The 21716-nt window shown below is 33.2% G+C and overlaps 1 protein-coding gene across 1 annotated transcript in view; it reads left to right on the top strand.

The window, feature by feature from the left end:
• Positions 1-21716, top strand: part of MALRD1 (MAM and LDL receptor class A domain containing 1) — a 1015998-nt gene that overhangs the window by 392752 nt on the left and 601530 nt on the right. Inside the window, exons 26-27 of the mRNA XM_007504899.2 lie at positions 7532-7779; positions 14586-14877. Of these exons, the coding sequence (XP_007504961.2) occupies positions 7532-7779; positions 14586-14877 (540 nt within the window). The remainder of the gene's footprint in view (positions 1-7531; positions 7780-14585; positions 14878-21716) is intronic.

Raw genomic sequence — 21716 nt, 5'->3', positions numbered from 1 at the left:
AAACCATTATTGCAGCGTCTTTTTTTTTAGCAGTCATCTACTACCATTGAGCTGAAGGTTAAGTAAAAACTCCAGATATTAAATTATTTTTTTAAACCAAGTACTCTCATCCTTTACTCATGCAATTTCTTTGAAAAAATCTATATGCCAGAATTTGCATTTATCCCTATAAATTAATCTCCTTGGATCTTTTATATTCTTTTCTTTTTGAAATTATACTCGACTGGCCATTTTCCTATTTATGTCTGATATTGAGATTTAATTTGGCATTTTATAATAATGTCCCTCAGAAAGATGCCTAGAGTTTCAAAAGAACCACCTAAAGCCTTCTCTGGGGAATCTAGAACAAAATCAGTGATTGCTGATGACTAATTGGTAAGGAGTATTCCCCACTTTAAGCTGCAAGGTTTAGTTTTAGAATGGAAGCTTTAATCTATTGATTGATAACTTAATTTTTTTTTGGTCCTGGTCCTCTTTATTATAGCCCTAGGAGGTAATGTATCCATGGGGGATACTTGTTATTGTCTTAATATGTTAATCAAACAAAAATTTCATCAAAACATACAGCTTACAACTCTCTAAAGCACAATGCTGATTCATTCCACCAGCAAGCAATCTCCTTGAGAATGAAATGCTTTTACTCGACTTGTAATGCTCCCATTTTCCCCCTCTAATTTCAAGAAAAGAGAAGAAAGAAGCTTGTAAAGTTATTAACTTTTAAAGTATATTTAAAGCACAGAGTTCTCGACTGTATACTCTTTGAACCTTTGGCAAATACTTGTTGAGTGACTGATGGCTTTAATTCTCAGGGAATCCTTTTTGCTCTCACATCAAGGTTTCATCTTAAGATGATGGCAAACATAATCCTGATACACTTCTGTATTCAAATAAAGAGGCAGTAGTTTTGGCCTCCTGACTTATCACACAGATTAGCATCCCTAAGGCTTTCTGGGCAAAAAGCTCTGGTTTCAATGAATTACATTTATAGCTCATTCTTTTGCTGGAGTGGCCATCTTTACTATTTTCCATGTATTACTATGTACTAACATCACAGAATAGTTTGGTTTAAAGCCAATGAAGAAATGAAGAAATGTAAATTGAGAAAGCACATACCACAAAGCTGAAAATCTGGGCTTGTCCCATTTTCCTGATCCATTTTTTCCTTCATGTTTTCCTTAAGTTTAGTATAGAAGTGCTTTATAAATGCACAGAAGTATATGTGGACCACGACAAATATTTGGGATATGCACATATTTTAATTGCTATATTTAAGTGCATCACGTTTTCAGGATTACAATTGCTTTTTTTCATAAACGAAGATATTCCTTATTGATATTTTAAAGCAAAAATATTATTTCATATTTGCCTCAATAACAGTTCAACAGATCAAAGCCCTATCCTTCCCCCAAGATATTAAATCAATGAAAAATGACTGCATTGTTTTGGAGGAGTTAGAAATAAAGGTGACTAATTAGGTCAGAGGTGAAATTTCCTTGATAATGTGATCATCATTATGCAGAGGGCAGTTAGCAGCAGGTTTTTCCCACCTATCTTCTCTATGAAGTCATATTTGATTCCCTCTTCTCTCTCACCAATGAAAGGAATCTCACTTCTTTAACCCCAGAAACTACTTTGTAATTAGGTTCACAGACTTAAAACTATAAAGAACTTAAAAGGGCTTCAACATCGTTATTTCAAATATGTGGAAAGTCATGTCCAGAGAGGTTAAAAATCTTGTCCAGGGTCACACAGGTTGTATAAGAAGTAGGATTTGAATCTAAGACCCCTGACTTTGAAATTATTATCAGATTTTTTCTATATACCTACCATATTCTCCTAGTAGAAATAAAACCTTCCAAAGAAGGAAATTGTTTTCATTTTATCTTTCTATCCTCAGATTCTTCTATAGTGACTTATAAATTACATAGGGGATTTCATAAATATTTGTTGAATTGAAATAGAATTAAAATTTCAAGGCTAATAAGTTTCTATAGGTTCCTTTTCCCCATCCTGTAACTAGAAACCACAGAAAAGAAAAGGATCAGCTGTTCATATCTCATTGAAGCCAGGAATTATGTAAATAATTTTCATGATTGTATTCCTTCATTCATGACTGTCAATTTGCTGTCCAAAAATTCTGGAAGCATATTTTAACATATATAGTTAAAAATAATAGGAAATGATCACTTGAAACAGCTTTGTTTTATAACCAGCTTTGCAATACCCTTTATATTATGTGAAGTAAAACTGTAATTTTATTTCTTACCTGTTTATTTAAATGGAATTTATACGTTTAAAACTATAAACATTTTTTATTTTCTTACCCAATATTCACTAATATATTATAATAACATATAATACATATAGAGAAGGTCAATTTTTCTGGATTAAAAAAACACATTGAAACAATTCAATATTTAATTCTAAAATAAACAGAATGACATAATGTAAGAAACTTTTTCACCCATCTACAATTGATTTGGTCTGTTCCCCAGTCAATTAAATGAGATTCCAATGAGGAGTTTTTAACAGTCATCTGAGAGATTTTTCCCCATGAAGTGCCCTAATGCCAATGAGAATCATGCTGAAAGGACACCACTAAATCAGAATAATTGATTAACTGAGATTGGTGGTATAGGAATTCTTATTAGAGAAGTCACCTGCTCATGTGCTGTATAAAATGCCACATTAAGTCTAGCTTAGACTCTGGCATGTGGAAAGCATTAGGTAAATCTAACACATGGCAGTGTGGGGTACGTGCATACATCCTAGGAGAGTAGTTATAGGCCATGTTTCCAAACTCTAACCTCTTGTGGAGATTGGCTATTTGATTGATAGACAGGGCTTCCTAGATAGAGAAGAGACATTCCGGAGCAGCATTTCTCAAGAGTTTAATCTTTAAGTCCCTTTGAAATTTTCTGAAGAAACATTATTTTTTAGCACAAGTTTGAGTTTGAAAGTCCATAAATTAAGGGCAGCTAGTTGGCTCAGTAGAGTGAGCCCTGGAGATAGAAGATCCTGGGTACAAATTTGACTTCAGACACTTTGTATCTGTGGGACTTTAGCCAAGTCACTTAAACCCCCACTGCCTAGTCCTTACTGCTCTTCTTCCTGGGAACCTCTACTTAGTATGGATTCTAAGACAGAAGGTAATTACTGAAAAAAAAAGAATATTCATGGATTGGACTTTCAAAAGAGGCGAGACATCCTAATGCCATTTGCTCCTAGGAAAAAGAAGAGATTTGTCTACAGGTATAACCTGTACAACATCCTACTTGGAAAGTAATGCCAGTTAGATACTGGAGGCTGTAATCAGAAGATTATTTTGTTCAGAGGTCTTCAAAGTAGGTTTAGTTTTTAAGAAGCAGGTAAGGTACAGCATGGCACTATTATACTTTGGGGAACTCTTGGGAAAGGCATTCATTGCATTTGTGGTCTGTTATCCATATCTATTCTGTGGAGGGAAAAATAGTACTACCATATGCACAATTTAATTTTGGCACATTGAGTGCTCAAAAAGAGATGAAAACTCTAATGGATATATTTATGGAATTATATTAGAAGACTTCATTAGAGTGACTCCAGGTAGAGACAATGGGCCAAATATATATATATATGAAGTTACTCTTTTCCAATCTGCCTCTATAGGAAGGAGTCTAAAGTCTTCAATCTGCAATAGGTGTTGTAGAATCAGAGTACTGGGCCACAGCTTGCTCGCTCTCTCTCCTCTTCTCCCACTAAAACATATCCATACTTTCACATAAACTAATACATTCCTATGTAATGGCAAAAGTTCAAATTTGTTTCAAATTTAGTATAATTTGGATTAATCTATTTTAATTAGATTGATCACTTAAACATTTGAAAACCCTTCCAGAGGGAAAGAAAACAGTATTTGATACTGACATAAAAGAATCTATGGCTAATGCATTAGAGAGAGGAAAGCAAATTAAAGTTTGAAACATAATTAAAAAATAATTGCTCTTTAGATGAGAACTTGCAAGTATAATGTTTTGATGACAGAAATTAGGAATGAAAGACTTTACCATGAACTGAAATATTGGAAGACAAGGTTAAAACAAATATAAATTTAAAAAGCTATTTTCAAACCATTTTCATATTATTTCCTTCAAAATATTTCTTAATTTTCAATTTTCAATGCCTTTAAATGTTAAATCTGATTGTCTTAACCTTATTTTGTGCTATTACAAGTTCCCTGTTGGGAGATATGATTATAATTATCTGCCTTTGAGACTTCATATGTTCAATAAAGGGACCAAAACAAAGCTATTATTTAAAGACACATTTATTGTCTTTTTTTGAACTAAAAAAGCAATGATCATTTTTACAGTTTTGATTTTCAATAATATTACATATTATCTGTCTTGCCATGATGGTGAGTCAGAAAATTTTCAAGCCTTGCAAAATGTGCAACATTATAATTCTCATTTTTAATTGGAGTAGAAAGGTACTCCTTAAGTTATTCAAGTAAGAGTTGCTATGGTAATTTCCCAAGATACATTTCTCTAATCATAGAAATAATGTTGTGCAGAGTAGTTTGGGTACTAAAAAACATCATATTGAAGTCTGCTTCTGAAATCTAGTTTTTGACCCAAATTCTGGCAGTGAGCTGTTCTGATAGTGATCAATCAAAGGACATATACATTTTAAAATCCCCTGCTTTCTTCTTATATTCAGTGAAATTATATTACTTTGGAAAGTATCTGAGTAATTATTGAACATCTGTGAGAAGAATTGTTTATGTATAGTGCTACAATTTATATTCTTTTGAAGTTATTTTGCATTTGTGCAACATTAGCATCTCTTACTTTTATTTTTCTGTTTAAATAACTAATGATTTTAAACAGTGATACAAAGCATTTTTATGATTTTTATGGTACTCAAATATGTCATCCTTTGAATTCATGTATATTAAGTGGTTATAAGAATCTAATGAAGAATATAAAGAGAACATTTAATTATTTAGTAAATGTTTAATGATTATCCATTATATACAATGAACTATTATCATGAGATACATATATTTAAAATACATTTTCCCATCCTCAAGCAATTATCCATTTTATTGGGACAATAAAATAGGTAAATAATGCTACTAAATATTGACATTCTAAATAAGCCTGAAAGAATACAGAATATGACAATATTAAAGAAGAGATATCTAGTATTGTAGAGGTTGAAACAGGGATCAGCTATATAGTTGGAGGATAAGAAATGATTTAATAATGAGTGATATTTGAACTGAGCCTTGAAAGATAAGGAGAATTTTGAAAGATATACCCGAGTAGGAGGTTAATGTAGGAGAAAGCATTGCCATAAGTAAATAAATAGAGGGGGGAAGCTGAAAAAGTTATTTGTAGATCTATGATCTCTGTATGGAAATTCCTACAGTACAGACCTTAACACATTCAGACCTTATTATTCTATGCTATTCATATTCCTCTTCCCACTATATACTTCACTGAATCTCCATTCAATGTGCTAAAGGTGATCATTGCTGTTGTTTTTTAAGATGTTTAACCTTGTGAAAGATTCATTGCTACTCCTAAGACTTTTTTTTTCTGTAAAGAAAATGCCTTTAAATGCTTCTCATGCTCACTCACTCTCCCTATACCCCAGATATTTTTTAATGATGTATGGACATTTTCTCTGTAATTCATTTATTCAGTTATTCTTTCCCCTTTTCTGTAAAGTCATTTTTCTTTTGATAATTTTTGCATTTTAAGAATTTTATCATTATTTTCTTTTTTTAACTTGATTTTTTTTGAGATAATGCAGGGTATCTGTGCTTTAAAAAAAAAAAAACACTTCTTTCTAACTCTCTGTTGTCTCCCTCCTGAATGAGGCATATTTTAAATAAAGATGAATCTAAAAAGATTTTAAGGGTTCCTGTAATGAAACTATGAAAGGATAACAGGTAAACTTTCACATATGATTTTTCACCAGATAACATATTTATTATGGTCATATAATTTTCTGAAGCTACATACACATCCAGTATGCTTAAAATTGGGAAATTTTTCCTCATCAGTAGTATTTCCTCAACCTAATTGCTTCATATTTTGGAATATTATCAATGTTTCTAAATAAGAACCCAAAACATTTAATTTTTTTGAATTAAAAATTCCCATCGGAAAGAAAAACAAGTGGACAAAAAGTCAACTATCTATATTTTGATGCATTTAGATAGACAGTTTAAAAACTGTATTAGTACTTCTCCATAGTTCAGAAGTTGTATATGATCTGTGAACTGGGTTCATAATTTAAAAGAATAAAAAAGAATGGACTAGATTGCTTTTGGGAAATTATGTATTCCTCTTAACGGCACAAAACTCCATTTTGAAGCAATATTCCACTTTTTTTTAAACAACATTATTCAGCCAGTATTGCTATGAATCTCAGAATTGCACCATCTCCATAGGATCAAAATTGTGGATAACCAGAAGATCAATGTTGAGATGTATAGTAGTTGTAAGTAGACAGATATTACTACTGATGACAAAAAATGGAAGATGTGACATAAAATATATCCAGGGGAACTTTGATGGCAAAGGGAATAGGCCAGTTGTACCATGAGAATGAGATAATGTACGGAAAAGTGGAGTAATGTACCAATATCCTTATAATGTTTCTATAAAACATTTTCTGCAAATTTTTAAATTAATTATAAAAAATATTTTATGAAGCCAAACTATAAACTGATGCACGTAGAAAAAGATACACACAGAAAAGAGAAAAAATGGTCCCAGCCAATGCAAGTGGCATGAGTAACTATATCTCTCTTCTCATATTCAAAACAATTGTTGCCATTGGCTAATATATCTCTCCATGAGGCATAGAGATTTGCTGACTAAGATGGCTTTTGTATTTACTTCTTTACTCATTGTAAAAACTGATTTGTATTAGTGAAATTTCCTTAGAAAATGATAATCATGTCAATGCATTTTCCTTTTTTTTAATTTTTTTTCTTTCCTTTTTCCTTTTTTTGGAAGAGTAATATTTTTGACAGGGCTAAATTAGAGCTGTTACAATTACATATCATATTTTATCTTCATATTTCTAATTTATTTATTATATTTATCCTTCTCCTTATAAGATGATGTCATGAATATGTCTTGGTTAGTAAAATATTAACATTTATATCTAAATAAAGTAACTATTGTAGTATTTTCAAAAGTAAAAACTAAAATTCGGTAAATGAAGATTAATGGTTTTGAAATTATGTTCTGATGTCAACCTTGTAAGGATAATTAATTTTAATTAGACCCTAGAATCTGTATAACTTTTTTCCAAAGTCCTAATTATTTTTCAACCTATTTCCAATTTATTAGAAATTTAATCATTTTTAAATGTTTAGAAATTTTAAACAATTTTAAAAAACCTTCAGATAGTAAGGTCAGTTTAATACAGACAGGTCACTCTTTTTTTAAGATGCTTATCCTTAATTCAAACTATGTCCTTATTTTTTTGTTTGTTTTGTTTTCTTACCTTTATATGTGATTTTTTTTAGGTATCTCTATTGGGCGTTGTGATTTCGAATTTGATCTTTGTTTTTGGGAGCAGAGTCAAAAAGATGACTTGGATTGGAACCTAAAAGCTGCCATCACCCCAACGACAGGCACTGAGCCAGTTGCTGATCACACCTTTCAAGACCCATCTGGTCATTACATTTTTATAAAGAGTTTATTTCCTCAGCAGCCAATGAGAGAAGCTCACTTATCTACCCCAATGATAAGCAGAAGGAGCAAAAACTGCAAGGTATGGAAAAGAAAAACAGTGGAAAAATTGCTGAATAAAACCAGCCAAATTCAGCACGTTGAAAGTTCAGTTCCATTCTGAAAAGTAAGAATGTCTGAAATGTATCCACCTTGAACATTATTGAGTTAGGATGAAGAGTGAAGGTGGAGGAAAAAGGGACCCAAAAAGGAGAAATCTGTTCCTTAGTTAGAAGATGTGTAAGAAGCAAAAGAAATCTATTCTCATGTAGTAAACAAAATGTATACATTTGTAAAAGAAAATGACATTGAAAAGTAGTACTTGAAAAACAAGTAAAAACAGCAGTGAGATCAGAATAGGGCTGGCCTAACTGGAAATTACTTCATGGAGGATGTGGGATTTGTTATGTTTCGTTTACAGCCTTTGAGATCATCTAGAGTTTTAGAATGGACCCTGAAGGATGGAGAGAATTTAACTAGTCAAAAAAAGGAAGGAAACTATTTCTAGAGATTAGAAAATAGCAAAAAAAGAAAAAGAAATAGAGGTGATAATGAACATGAAATATTTGGTAAGTGAAGAAAACAATACAGAGGTAAAGAAGAGTAGGGATATGATTATATAGGGAGCATGGATCTAGATTATGGAGAATCTTAAAAGTTAGGCTAAGAAAGGTAGACAAGCATTGCTAAAATTCTTTCTAGACTGTACCAAGTTTTTTTTAGTAAATCTAGTACACTGAAATAACATTGTTTATTATTTTATTTCATGTTTAAAAATTGCGGATGGAATGGAGCTTATTTATGGTTAAGGATTAGACCTTCTCTTCATCATTTTGAATAGTAGTTCTCACTGTAAAATTATATGTGTCTGAATTTAGTTCATTATCAATTGATTCCAAGATAGACTCTGAAAGCTTTTTATTAACATATTCTGAACAAATCAACATATTTACTAAGCATATTTATAATGTTTACTTTGTCTTTTGCTATCCTTCTAAAAGTGAAATGAAAAGGTGAAGGACTTAAGGTTAATTGAAGATTCTGATTGTCTTCATTGAGATTTCACTATATTAATCTGCACTTGACTCAAGGGAATCAGAAAGATTTATGTTAAATCAAAATGCTTTTTTCTAGCTTTAGATTTTTTTAATGATTCATTTTGGTGAAACTGTTCAAAATCCTAGAATCACTATAAAATATTTCATCCACCTACCTCAGGGAGCCCCAGAATTTTTCAGTTGTTCAACAGTGATTAAGCCTATTTTTTGATAGAACAGACTACTAGAAGATGAGCAGTCTTATTTTGAAATAAAAATGATGATCATTATATTAAGATCCATTTCTTTAAGTTACAATTTTCAAATTGTTATGGTATTACTAATAGATAGAAGCTTTTAATTTCTGAACATCTTGTTTTTCCATATGAAAATACAAGGCACCATTAAATCAATGGCTCATGAATTAATAAAAAAACTTCATTCTTAAAATTTATGATATAAGTGCTTTTCTTACATTAATTATTTGTTTTTGTATAGTTACTTTTATGTGGTCTCCACCATTAGATTGTGGGTTCACAAAGGGTTAGAGACATGGTGTACTAAATGTGCCAACTGAACGTACATGTGGGAATTTGTTTTGGTTTCCTATGAATATGATACGGGTTTTGTTTTTCTTTTCAGGAGAGAATGGTGGTTTGAGGTATAGAAAATAAGTAATTTATAATAGAGCAAAATAAATTAAGAAAAAAGAAAAAAAACCAAGACAACCAAACCTTTCAGGATACCTCTAAAATCCTAGCAGAACATGTTAAGGGACCATGTTCTGCTATCATGCAGTAAAGGTTGGGACAGTAGTTTTAGAACCTTCCCCATCTGTCTCTCTCTTTATCATCTCCATTTATTTTTTCTATACATATATCTATTATTATCTATAAAATATTTCTCATCAATATTTTATATGTATCAACATCATCAATATATCCATCTAGACATGAATGTATACACACAGTATTTTTATATATGTATGTGTACCCAGAGGTACATAAAATATCATTCATTACTTTTTCTCACCTCATTGTAAATAGAGAAAACAATCAAACTTTATAAATAACTCTTGCATTATTGAAGAAGTAAGTGACGAACATGTATTTTTTTTTTGTTAAGACAGCCCAAGGACCATGGGATGTTGTCTGGTAAATAGAGTTCTGACTTTGGAGTCAAGAAGAGCTGATTTCATGACTTACCTGATATATGCTCTCTCTATAATCCAAAGCAAATACCTTTCTCTCTTAATGCTCCAGACATAACTCACTGACTATAAATTACAGAGCTCTTGTCAATATTCATTGTTTGTAGAAGTTTGTTTACTGAGTTAGTTCAGTAGAGTCGAGGGTTCTTTTCTGAAATGATAAATGACCAAGAATACACACACATATCTTCACATGCTTTCATGCGTGTCTATATACATACATGTATATGTTACTTTAGTTTTGAATTCCAAATTTTGAATTAAGAAATATCAGGTTCACAAATTCAAGTCCACTTAACATACGTCATATACCTAATGTGCTTCAGGCACATAGATAAGGCCCTGGATTTATCCAGAGAAAAATGGAATAATCCCTTCCTTCAGTGAGTTTACATTGTACTAAAGGAACATGCCACATACCTAAAAACTTCAACACAGAGATGCTAAGCTAAATAAAGTTATTTCAACACAGGGAGAAGATTCACAACTGAGGGATAGAGAGAGATGCCACATGAGCTGTACTTTGAAGAAGTTATAACATCTACAAAGTGTAACTGACAAGGAAGTATATTCCTGACATTGGGAAGCACTTATACAAAAAACACAGATATGAGTCAAACTAATGAAAGGAGAATAACTAAGAGGCGAGTTGAACTAGAAAGGGAATGTATAAAGGGAATTAGTATGAAATAATGGAAGAATCATAATGTGAGAGATATTTAGAGGAAGATTGAGGATTTTTGCAATAAAATTTGATTAACAAATTATTAGAATTAGGAAAAGATGATTTGATAGCTATAACATGTTGCCAAGGTTGGCATTCATTTCATCCTGTTAGGATTAAAGTTCTCTGGAGACTATATATTAATTCATAATTATTAGATACTAAAGGTTGGAATTAGAGAGAGAGTCACATAATTACCTGGCCACGCCTTGTTAATCTGAGTTTGTCTTGCTTCCCTCTACCTCTATGCTAGCTAGCCAAAAGTGGCTACACCAGACAAAGTCAAAAGGCTTAAGACTGTGTAAACTGCCCTACCAGACAGGTCTCCCGACCAAGAGAGCCAAGAACCTAAAAGCCCAAAAAACCAAACCAACAAAAACCCCCCGCAAAAAACCTTGTCTCTTCCTCAATGCCCTCTCTAATAATGCCATTGACATCACTCCTTCTGGGGCTCCTTGGCTGGACAGACTTAACCTCAGTTCAGGTTAGAGACCAGTCAGAGGGGATAAGAGGCAAGCGTTTTCCATCCTCCCATTAGTAGGTATTTGCACCCAGCCAAAGGGTGGGATGTTTTCAAAACTTTTCTTTCCAAAAGGAAAGAAGGGTAGAATTTAGATTAGTTTCACACAATGCAATGATCTTGAAGCTTAGCCAGAGATTGACTTTTTCACTACTATAGAAGGAGGTTTGACTCTTTTGTGAAGATATGCTGAGGAGCCTCTATGAATCAGGTGTACCAGTGTGTATAATAAATTAATAAGCTTCGGTCTTCTGAGCAATATAGATTTAAGGCATTAATATCTTTGCTCAAGTCACAGCTGGAAATAGAAGAGACATGCAGGTTTAGTCATTATTAACATATGCGGATTGGAATGATTTCTTTTAGAACAAAATTTTCAAAGACTTTTTTTGATTGATCCACTTCATAGAGGAAATTAGTCTCATTGTTATTACTTCAAGAGCAAAGAATCTTTCGTTCTTGCTGCCTGATATTTCATTAACTTACTTAGTTATTTAAATACTATTTGATCTAAAATCCAGCTTGGCATAATGGAAAGAATACCAGACTTACAGACAGGAGATTTTAAAAATCAAATCCTGACTGACATTTACTTGCTGTGTGTCTTGGGCTCATCACTTGCCCTCTCTGCTAGTGAGTTTCCTCATCTGTAAAACTAGACTGATAATATACTTAAATCAAAGGCTTATTGAGATAAAGATAAAAAATTTGATTTAACAACTCTTCCCTTAAATGTTTGGCTACTCTCTCTCTCTCTCTCTCTCTCTCTCTCTCTCTCTCTCTCTCTCTCTCTCTCTCTCTCTCTCTCTCTCTCTCTCTCTCTCTCTCTCTCTCTCTCTCTCTCTCTCTCTTTCTTCTATCCCTTCCTTTATTTCCCTCTCTCTCTCCTCATTCCTATAATATTAGAATTGATATAACTTGTATAAGAATTTCAAAATGTAAAGATGTTGCCCTTTTTGTATCTCCTTGGAAGATTCAATCTTTTAAAATATCATTAAAGAATTTTTAAAAACAGTTTTGCAGGGGGCAGCTGGGTAGCTCAGTGGATTGAGAACCAGGCCTAGAGATAGGAGGTCCTAGGTTCAAATCTGGCCTCAGCCACTTCCTAGCTGTGTGACTCTGGGCAAGTCACTTGACCCTCATTGCCTAGCCCTTACCACTCTTCTGCCTTGGAGCCAATACACAGTATTGACTCTAAGACAGAAGGTAAGGGTTTAAAAAATAGTTTTGCAATAAATACCAGGTAAAATAGTGTGAATTATTTAGAAGAGACATTAAAATAAGTAATCATAGAAAAGGGACAAAACTCTACTTTGATGATTAATGTGACATACTATTTTTTCTTTAAAGATTAAAAAAAATTACTTACATAATTCCAATGATTCTTAAAGGATTTTTGGGATAGCTAAGTAGTGCTTTCCCCTCTTTTCCTTTCTAGCCTCAAAACCATAGAACCCAGTGTTATAAGCAGCTGTGTGAGAATAATAAAGCCTGCCTTGAAAAGATGTAGAAAAGTTAATGATGAATAGATTATTGTATGAATATTTATAATATGTATTGAATATAGAAGAGTAAGTGAAAGGTCAATGCTGGTAATGATTAGCTCTTTCATGTATAAAATATGTTTATCAGGTAAGCAGAGTTACCTGCCAATTCCAAAGAAAAACACCTTTTATGCTTGACCTTGTGCAATGCCCTAAAGCAGCATTTTTACAGTGTTTAAACTTCTTAGTCATCTTGAAATTTCCACTGAGAAAGAAAAAACTACTTAGATGGAGTAAAATTTGAAGCATATTTTTTATGTGCCCATGTTGTCCTAGAGATTAGCTTACATGGTTCTCAGGAGGAATGTTCCCATTATCCAGAAAGGGAATATGAAATATGTATGAAAATTAAATTCTGTGATTTTTGCATGTGGGTGTGATGAAATGGTGCCCCAAATATGTGCAAGAGAATGGGAAATGGATAATTACACAACAATCATATGCCTAATGCATAAGTTGACTCTGCCAAAATCAGAAAATCTTTTACATTGTGCCATTGAGGTAACCAAAGGAAAAATAACTGCCAATTCTCATTATGACTACGTTGTCTTAATATGGGACTAATTAGAAATCACATATAGTCAAGGAAATTTTGCCCATTTGATTCTGATGCTACCAAAATTGTTAATTATGTGCCCCATAAACCATCAAGGTGATCAGCTTTCAGGTGGTCAAATTTTTTGAAGGACACCCTTTAATATGTATGTTGCTATTTTAGTTCAATCAGTCTAATAATTTCATGACCTCACTTGGGATTTTCTTGTCATGGATACTGGAGTGGTTTGCCATTTCCTTCTGCAGCTCACTTTACAAATAAGGAAACTGAGTCAAGAGGAGTTAAATAAATTGCCCAGCTTTACACAACTAGAAAAGATATAAGGCCAGATTTGAACACAGGTATTCCTGAGTCCCAGCCTGGTGCTCTATTCAATGTGTCACCTTCCTGACCTGATTGCATATAGGATCTAGTAAATCTATGAACACTGGGTTGAAATTACATTTATTTGAAAATGTTATTTTATCATACAAATGGTAATCCCAACTTTAGTCATCACATGTAAAGAATCTTCAATATGGAAACAAAAGATAAGGATTTGAATTCTAGCTCTGTCACTTACTTTCTCTGCCTCATTGAACAAATCATTTTTACCTCACTGAACCTCACTTATATCATCTGTAAAATGCAGAGCTCAAGATTGTATTATCTCAAGTACATCTAGATAGCTCAGAAGATAGAGAGGAAGTCCTGAAGATAGGGTTAAAATTTGGCCTCAGACACTTCCTAGCTGTATGACCCTGGCCAAGTCACTTAACTCCAATTGACTAACCCTTATTATTCTGCTGCTTTGGGACCTATATTTTATATTAATTCTAAGACAAAGGTAAAACTTTTCAAAAAGCCTATTTTATCTCTTTCAACTTGCAATCTTTAAGAGACTGTCCATAAGTGGTCAAATGAATTCAACCATGGTAGTACATATCTAGACATCAATCTTGTCTGATTACTCATCAGAGTATAGAGACAACCTATTTTTTCAGAGACTGACAGGGAAATACACACTCTGGTAGGTGCTCCCAGGTATTCTGGAATATGTGTTCTCTTTCAATAATTTCTTTTCATTGCAGCTATTGGGATTAGAGTAATCCTAGCTGTGCTATGGTCTATATTATTTGCAACAAAATTTGAAAAGGAAAGAGTGATTAAATGTCCCCACTAGATTTCAGACATTATAAATAAGAGGGGATGTGTTTGGTATGAAATCAAAGGAAATAAAACCACGCTAATTGCCATTTTGTCATTTTATTTTTAATAGATAATTTTCCACTATCACATGTATGGAAAGGGCATTGAAACACTCACTGTTTCTCAGATATCAGTCACAAATAACACAAAAGTCCTATTCCATCTTTCTGGAGGACAAGACAATTTTTGGAAGAGGAAAGAACTAATTCTGCAGAGTGAGGAGGATTTCCAAGTCATCTTTGAAGGACGTGTTGGGAAAGGTCATCGGGGACATATTGCACTTGATGACATTGTGTTATCAAAGGGATGCTTCCCATCTCATCAAACCATTGTTAAGGAACCTATAGCACTACTAATGTCAGGTACATTTTATTTTTATTTTTCTTGGCTTCCATCTTCTTTTATATGTCTTTTAATTTTTAAAACTTTATTTTATTGCAGTAACAAATTTACACATAAGTTTTCCAAGATTATATGATTCCTGTTCTTTCTCTCCCCTCTTTTCTCCCTACTCTCAGAGTTGACAAGCAATTCTACTTGGTTATACATGTATTATCACTCAAAACCTATTTATATATTATACATTTTTGTAAAAGAGTAATCTCATAAAACCCAAACCCCAAATCATATACCCAAATAAACAAGTGATAAATAAAATGTTTTTATTTTCTGCATTTCTACTCCAACAGTTCTTTCTCTATATATGGACAGCATTCTTTTTCATAAATTCCTCAGAATTGTCCTGGATCATTGTATTGTTATTAGTAGCAAAGTCTATTTACATTTGGTTATCCCACAATATTTCAGTTATTGTGTATAATGTTCTCGTTCTGCTTATTTCACTCTACAGCAGTTCATGTAGTTTTTTTTCCAATTCTTTCTGAAATCCTGTTCATTCCTTATAGAGCAAAAGTATTCCATCACCATTATATACCACAATTTGTTCAGCCATTCCCCAACTGAGGGACATCACTTCAGTTTTCAGTTCCTTGCCACCACAAAAAACAAAAACAAAACAAAAACAAAACAAAACAAACAAACAAAAACTATAGCTATGAATATTTTTGTACAAAGAAATCCATTCTCAATTGTTTTTAACTCTTTGGGATACAGACCCAGCGGTGCTATGGCTATATCAAAGGGAGGCATTCTTTTAAAGTCCTTTGAGTATAATTCCAAATTGCCTTCCAGAATGGTTGGATCAATTCACAACTCCACCAGAAATGTATTAGTGTCCCAATTTTGCCACATCCCCTCCAACATTTATCATTTTCCTTTGCTGTCATATTGGCCAATCTGCTAGGTGTGAGGTGGTACCCCAGAGTTGTTTTTATTTGAATTTATCTAATCAAGAAAGATTTAGAACATTTTATATGATTATCAATAGCTTTGATTTCTTCATCTGAAAACTGCTTATCCATATCTCTTGACCATTTGTCACTTGGGGAATGACATGGGTTCTTATAAATTTGACTTTGTTCTTTATATATTTGAAAAATTAGATCTTTGTCAGAGAAATTTGTTATAAAAATTTCCCCAGTTTGTTGCTTCCCTTCTAATTTTGGTTGCATTGGTTTTGTTTGTACAAAACCTTTTTAATTTAATCAAAAATTATTCATTTTATGTCTTGTAGTGTTCTCTATCTCTTGTTTGCTCTTAAATTCTTCCCTTTTCTGTAGATCTGTAAGATACATTTTAAAAGAAAATCTGTTGACATCTTGTTTTGATATTTCCGTAATTCCCTCCTATTACTCTTCCCAATTCCTCCCCACCTCCCAGATACATTTATATAAGAATTTATTTTTGAAAAAGATAAACAGGGAGAGAAGAAAAGTAGCTTAGTCAACAAAAGTATTTCTATGCTTCATGCTTCTTTTTTTTTAAACTGTAACCTTTTGTCTTAGAATTGGTAATAAGTATTTCTTCCTTGGCATAAAAGCAGAAAAGGCTAGGCAATTGGGGTTAAGTGACTCGCCCAGGGCCTCACAGCTAAGAAGTGTTTGAGGCCAGATTTAAACTCAGGACTTCTTATCTCTAGGTCTGATTCTCTAACCACTGAGCAACATCCCTACCATACTTCTTTGTATTTATCATTTTGGTAATTTCTTTGAACATGCTATTCCATATTCCATAAACTTTATATACTGTAATTTGTTCCACCTTTACCCCATAAATGAACATTTACCATGTTCTCATTTGTTGATACCACAAAAATGCATTGCTATACCTATTTGATGTGCATAGAACATTTCTTCTTACTTTTGACCCATTTGGCTATATGCATAGCAATGAAATCTCTGAGTCAAGGAGTATGAATGTTTCAGCTTTTTATCTGAACGATTTCATAGAGCTTTCCAAAATGTTTGTAATAATTTGCATCTTTAGCAATAATGAAAAGTCTTTCCACAACCCAGTGTTGATTATTTCTCTCTTTTGTCATCTTTGCCATTTTGCTCTCTGTGAGATAAAGTCTCAGAGTTGTTTTGATTTGCATTTCCCTTGTTATTAGGTATCTGGAGCAGTTTTTCATATGGTGGTTGATAATTTATAATTCTTTTTGAGAATTGCTTGTTCGTATATTTTAACCATTCACTTTATTAGGGGAGATTTTATGTATATGTTCATATGTATAAGCCACATGAGGGTACATTAATAGATGATAATGCACAAAGACAATCATCATTCTCAGTCACCAAGAGACTACCACTTTCTGTATGTACATGCATATATATCTAATGATTTTGTACCCACAAGTTAGTGATACATAGTAATTAAATTAGTTAATATATGAATATATCTCATACACACATTTGGAGAAAGTAATGTAGAGAGGGGGGAAGGAAAAAAAGATAACTTTTAGTTATCTATAGATCTCAGATAGCAAACCTTTATTCAGGAAAATTGACCAAAATATTTTCCCCATTTTATGGTTTCTATTCTTATTCTAGATACATTATTTTTTGAATTAAAAGCTTTTCTACTTGATGTAACAAAAATTATTTTAATCTTTTGTAACTGCCTCTTTTACTTTTTGGTTAGGGGTTTCATGTTAAATTCTTAATCATTTCCAAAACTTCATTACTTTTTGGTGGATTTCTTGGCAAAGATACCAGAGTTAGTGTATTTTTAATGATTAATATTTAAGGCAGGGAAATTTCTGAGAAAAAGAGATAAAGTCTAAGTATGAGGGCACATATCTGTTATCTATCTACTAGGAAGGCTAAAGTTCAGGAGTTCAGTACCATGTTGGATTGTACAAACCAGGAATCTGCACTGTATGGCATCAGTATTATAAGCACCAGGTAAATGAAGGCTACCAAATTTAGTATGTAAGGTGGGAATTTAGAATTAGAATAAAACATAAAATTTCTCACTGAAAAGGTCACAGACTTGGAAAACAGAGGGAGAAGAGACAACCTCCGAATTATCGGTATCCTAGAAAAACCAGGGATAGACAATAAACTTGATGTTATTCTACAGGAGATTATAAAAGAAAATTGCACACATGTTCTGGAGCAAGGGGGTAAAATAGAAATAGAAAGGGTTCATAGAACATCCTCTATACTAAATCCCCAAAAGTCAACCCCTAGGAATGTAATTGCCAAATTCAAGAGCATCCAAAAAAAGGAGAAAATCCTACAAGAAACCAAGAAGAGGAGCTTCAGATATAGGGGGGCTCCCATAAGGATCACACACAACTTAGCGGCTAAAGCACTAAGAGACCGCAAAGCATGAAACACGATATTTAGAAAGGAAAGAGAGCTGGGTCTCCAACCAAGAATCAACTACCCAGCAAAATTGACTATATACTTCCAGGGGAAAGTATGGGCATTCAACAAAATAGAAGATTTCCAAGCATTTGCTAAGAAAAGACCAGAGCTCTGTGGAAAGTTCGATATCCAAGCACAGAAAGCAAGAGAAACATGAAAAGGTAAATATGAAAGAAAGGGAAAAGGAGATAAATCTTATCTTTTTCTTTAAGTCAAACTCTCTTCTATAAGGACTACATTTACATCTAATTATATATATTAATATGTGGGGAAAATGTTTTGTGTAACTCTCATAAATTGTATCATCATAAGAGTAGTTAGAAGAAACATGCATAGGGAAAGATTGGGGCATTAAGAAGATTTGGGGAAAGTTGGGACAAAGAAAGGAAAAGAGAGGGGGGAACCGCGATAATACTAAGATTAACTTCAAGAAATAGGGGGGGGGAATCAATAGAATAATCTTTCCCATATAAAGATACACATGGGAAGGGGAGGGGAAGAACTCTCATATGAGAAGGAGAGGAAGAGAGCGTGAAGTGGAATTACTTAAACCTTACTCTCAGGGAAATCAAATCTGAGAGGGAAGAACATCTAGATCCAGTGGGATCCTGAATTCTATCTTATCCATTAGGGCAAGAAAGAAAGGAAAATCAAGGAGGGGGAGGGGGAGGGAGTACAAAAAGGGAGGGAAGGAGAGGGGGGAGGGGAAGGGAGCATAAAAAGGGAGGGGCTAGAAAGGGAAGCATCTCAAGGGAGGGGACTATGGGGACTGACACTTTCTCACTGGTTCAAAAGAAGAAAGCTAAAGAAGAAAGGTCAGAACTAGGGGAAGATATCAAAATGCCAGCGAATCCACAAATAACAATCATAACTTTAAACGTGAATGGGATGAACTCACCCATAAAACGCAGACAAATAGCAGATTGGATTAGAAGCCAAAACCCTACCATATGTTGTCTTCAAGAAACACATATGAGACGGGTTGACACTCACAAGATTAGAATTAAAGGTTGGAGTAAGACCTTTTGGGCCTCAACCGATAGAAAGAAGGCAGGAGTTGCAATCATGATATCTGACAAAGCCAAAGTACAAATAGACCTGATCAAAAGGGATAGGGAAGGTAAATATATTCTGCTAAAAGGAAGTATAGACAATGAGGAAATATCACTAATCAACATGTATGCACCAAATGGTATAGCATCCAAATTTTTAATAGAGAAACTAGGAGAATTAAAGGAGGAAATAGACAGTAAAACCATATTAGTGGGAGACTTGAACCAACCACTATCAAATTTAGATAAATCAAATCAAAAAATAAATAAGAAAGAGGTAAAAGAGGTGAATGAAATCTTAGAAAAATTAGAATTAATAGACATATGGAGAAAAATAAATAGGGACAAAAAAGAATACACCTTCTTTTCAGCACCACATGGCACATTCACAAAAATAGATCATACACTAGGTCATAGAAACATGGCACTCAAATGCAGAAAAGCAGAAATATTAACTGCAGCCTTTTCAGATCACAAGGCAATTAAAATATTGATCGGCAAGGGTACATGGAGACCCAAATCAAAAATTAATTGGAAATTAAATAACATGATACTCCAAAATCGGATAGTTAGAGAAGAAATCATAGAAACAATTAACAATTTTGTTGAAGAAAATGACAACGGCAAAACATCCTTTCAAACCTTATGGGATGCAGCCAAGGCAGTACTTAGAGGAAAATTCATATCCCTGAGTGCATATATTAACAAATTAGGGAGGACAGAGACCAAGGAATTGGAAATGCAAATCAAAAAACTTGAGAATGAACAAATTAAAAACCCCCAGAAGAAAACCATACTAGAGATCGTAAAAATTAAGGGAGAAATTAATAAAATAGAAAGTGATAGAACTATTGAGCTAATAAACAAGACTAGAAGCTGGTACTTTGAAAAAACAGACAAAATAGACAAAGTACTGGTAAATTTAATTAAAAAAAGGAAAGAAGAAAGGCAAATTAATAGCATCAAGGATGAAAAGGGGGATCTCACCACCAATGAAGAGGAAATTAAGGCAATCATTAAAAACTACTTTGCCCAACTATATGGCAATAAATATACCAACCTAGGTGATATGGATGAATATTTACAAAAATATAAATTGCCTAGACTAACAGAAGAAGAAATAGTTTTCTTAAATAATCCCATATCAGAAAAAGAAATCCAACAGGCCATCACAGAACTTCCTAAGAAAAAATCCCCAGGGCCTGATGGATTCACCAGCGAATTCTATCAAACATTCAGAGAACAGTTAATCCCAATACTATACAAACTATTTGACATAATAAGCAAAGAGGGAGTCCTACCAAACTCCTTTTACGACACAAGCATGGTACTGATTCCAAAACCAGGCAGGCCAAAAACAGAGAAGGAAAATTATAGACCAATCTCCCTAATGAATATAGATGAAAAATCTTAAATAGGATACTAGCAAAAAGACTCCAGCAAGTGATTAGAAGGGTCATCCACCATGATCAAGTAGGATTTATACCAGGGATGCAGGGCTGGTTCAACATTAGGAAAACTATCCACATAATTGACCACATCAACAAGCAAACCAACAAGAACCACATGATTATCTCAATAGATGCAGAAAAAGCCTTCGATAAAATACAACACCCATTCCTACTAAAAACACTAGAAAGCATAGGAATAGAAGGGTCATTCCTAAAAATAATAAACAGTATATATCTAAAACCATCAGCTAATATCATCTGCAATGGGGATAAACTAGATGCATTCCCATTAAGATCAGGAGTGAAACAAGGATGCCCATTATCACCTCTATTATTTGACATTGTATTAGAAACACTAGCAGTAGCAATTAGAGAAGAAAAAGAAATTGAAGGCATCAAAATAGGTAAGGAGGAGACCAAATTATCACTCTTTGCAGATGACATGATGGTCTACTTAAAGAATCCTAGAGACTCAACCAAAAAGCTAATTGAAATAATCAACAACTTTAGCAAAGTTGCAGGATACAAAATAAACCCACATAAGTCATCAGCATTTCTATATATCTCCAAAACAGCTCAGCAGCAAGAACTAGAAAGAGAAATCCCATTCAAAATTGCCCAAGACAAAATAAAATACTTAGGAATCTATCTCCCGAGACAAACACAGGATCTATATGAACACAACTACAAAACACTTTCCACACAACTAAAACTAGACTTGAACAATTGGAAGAACATTAACTGCTCATGAATAGGACGAGCCAATATAATAAAAATGACCATCCTACCCAAACTCATCTATTTAGTGCCATACCAATGGAACTTCCAAAAATTTTTTTTACTGATTTAGAAAAAACCATAACAAAGTTCATTTGGAAGAACAAAAGATCAAGGATATCCAGGGAAATAATGAAAAAAAATACAAAGG

Source organism: Monodelphis domestica, chromosome 5 (genome assembly GCF_027887165.1).
Source record: "Monodelphis domestica isolate mMonDom1 chromosome 5, mMonDom1.pri, whole genome shotgun sequence".
NCBI classification, from domain to species: domain Eukaryota; kingdom Metazoa; phylum Chordata; class Mammalia; order Didelphimorphia; family Didelphidae; genus Monodelphis; species Monodelphis domestica.
This window is presented reverse-complemented; position numbering and strand designations above follow the sequence as displayed.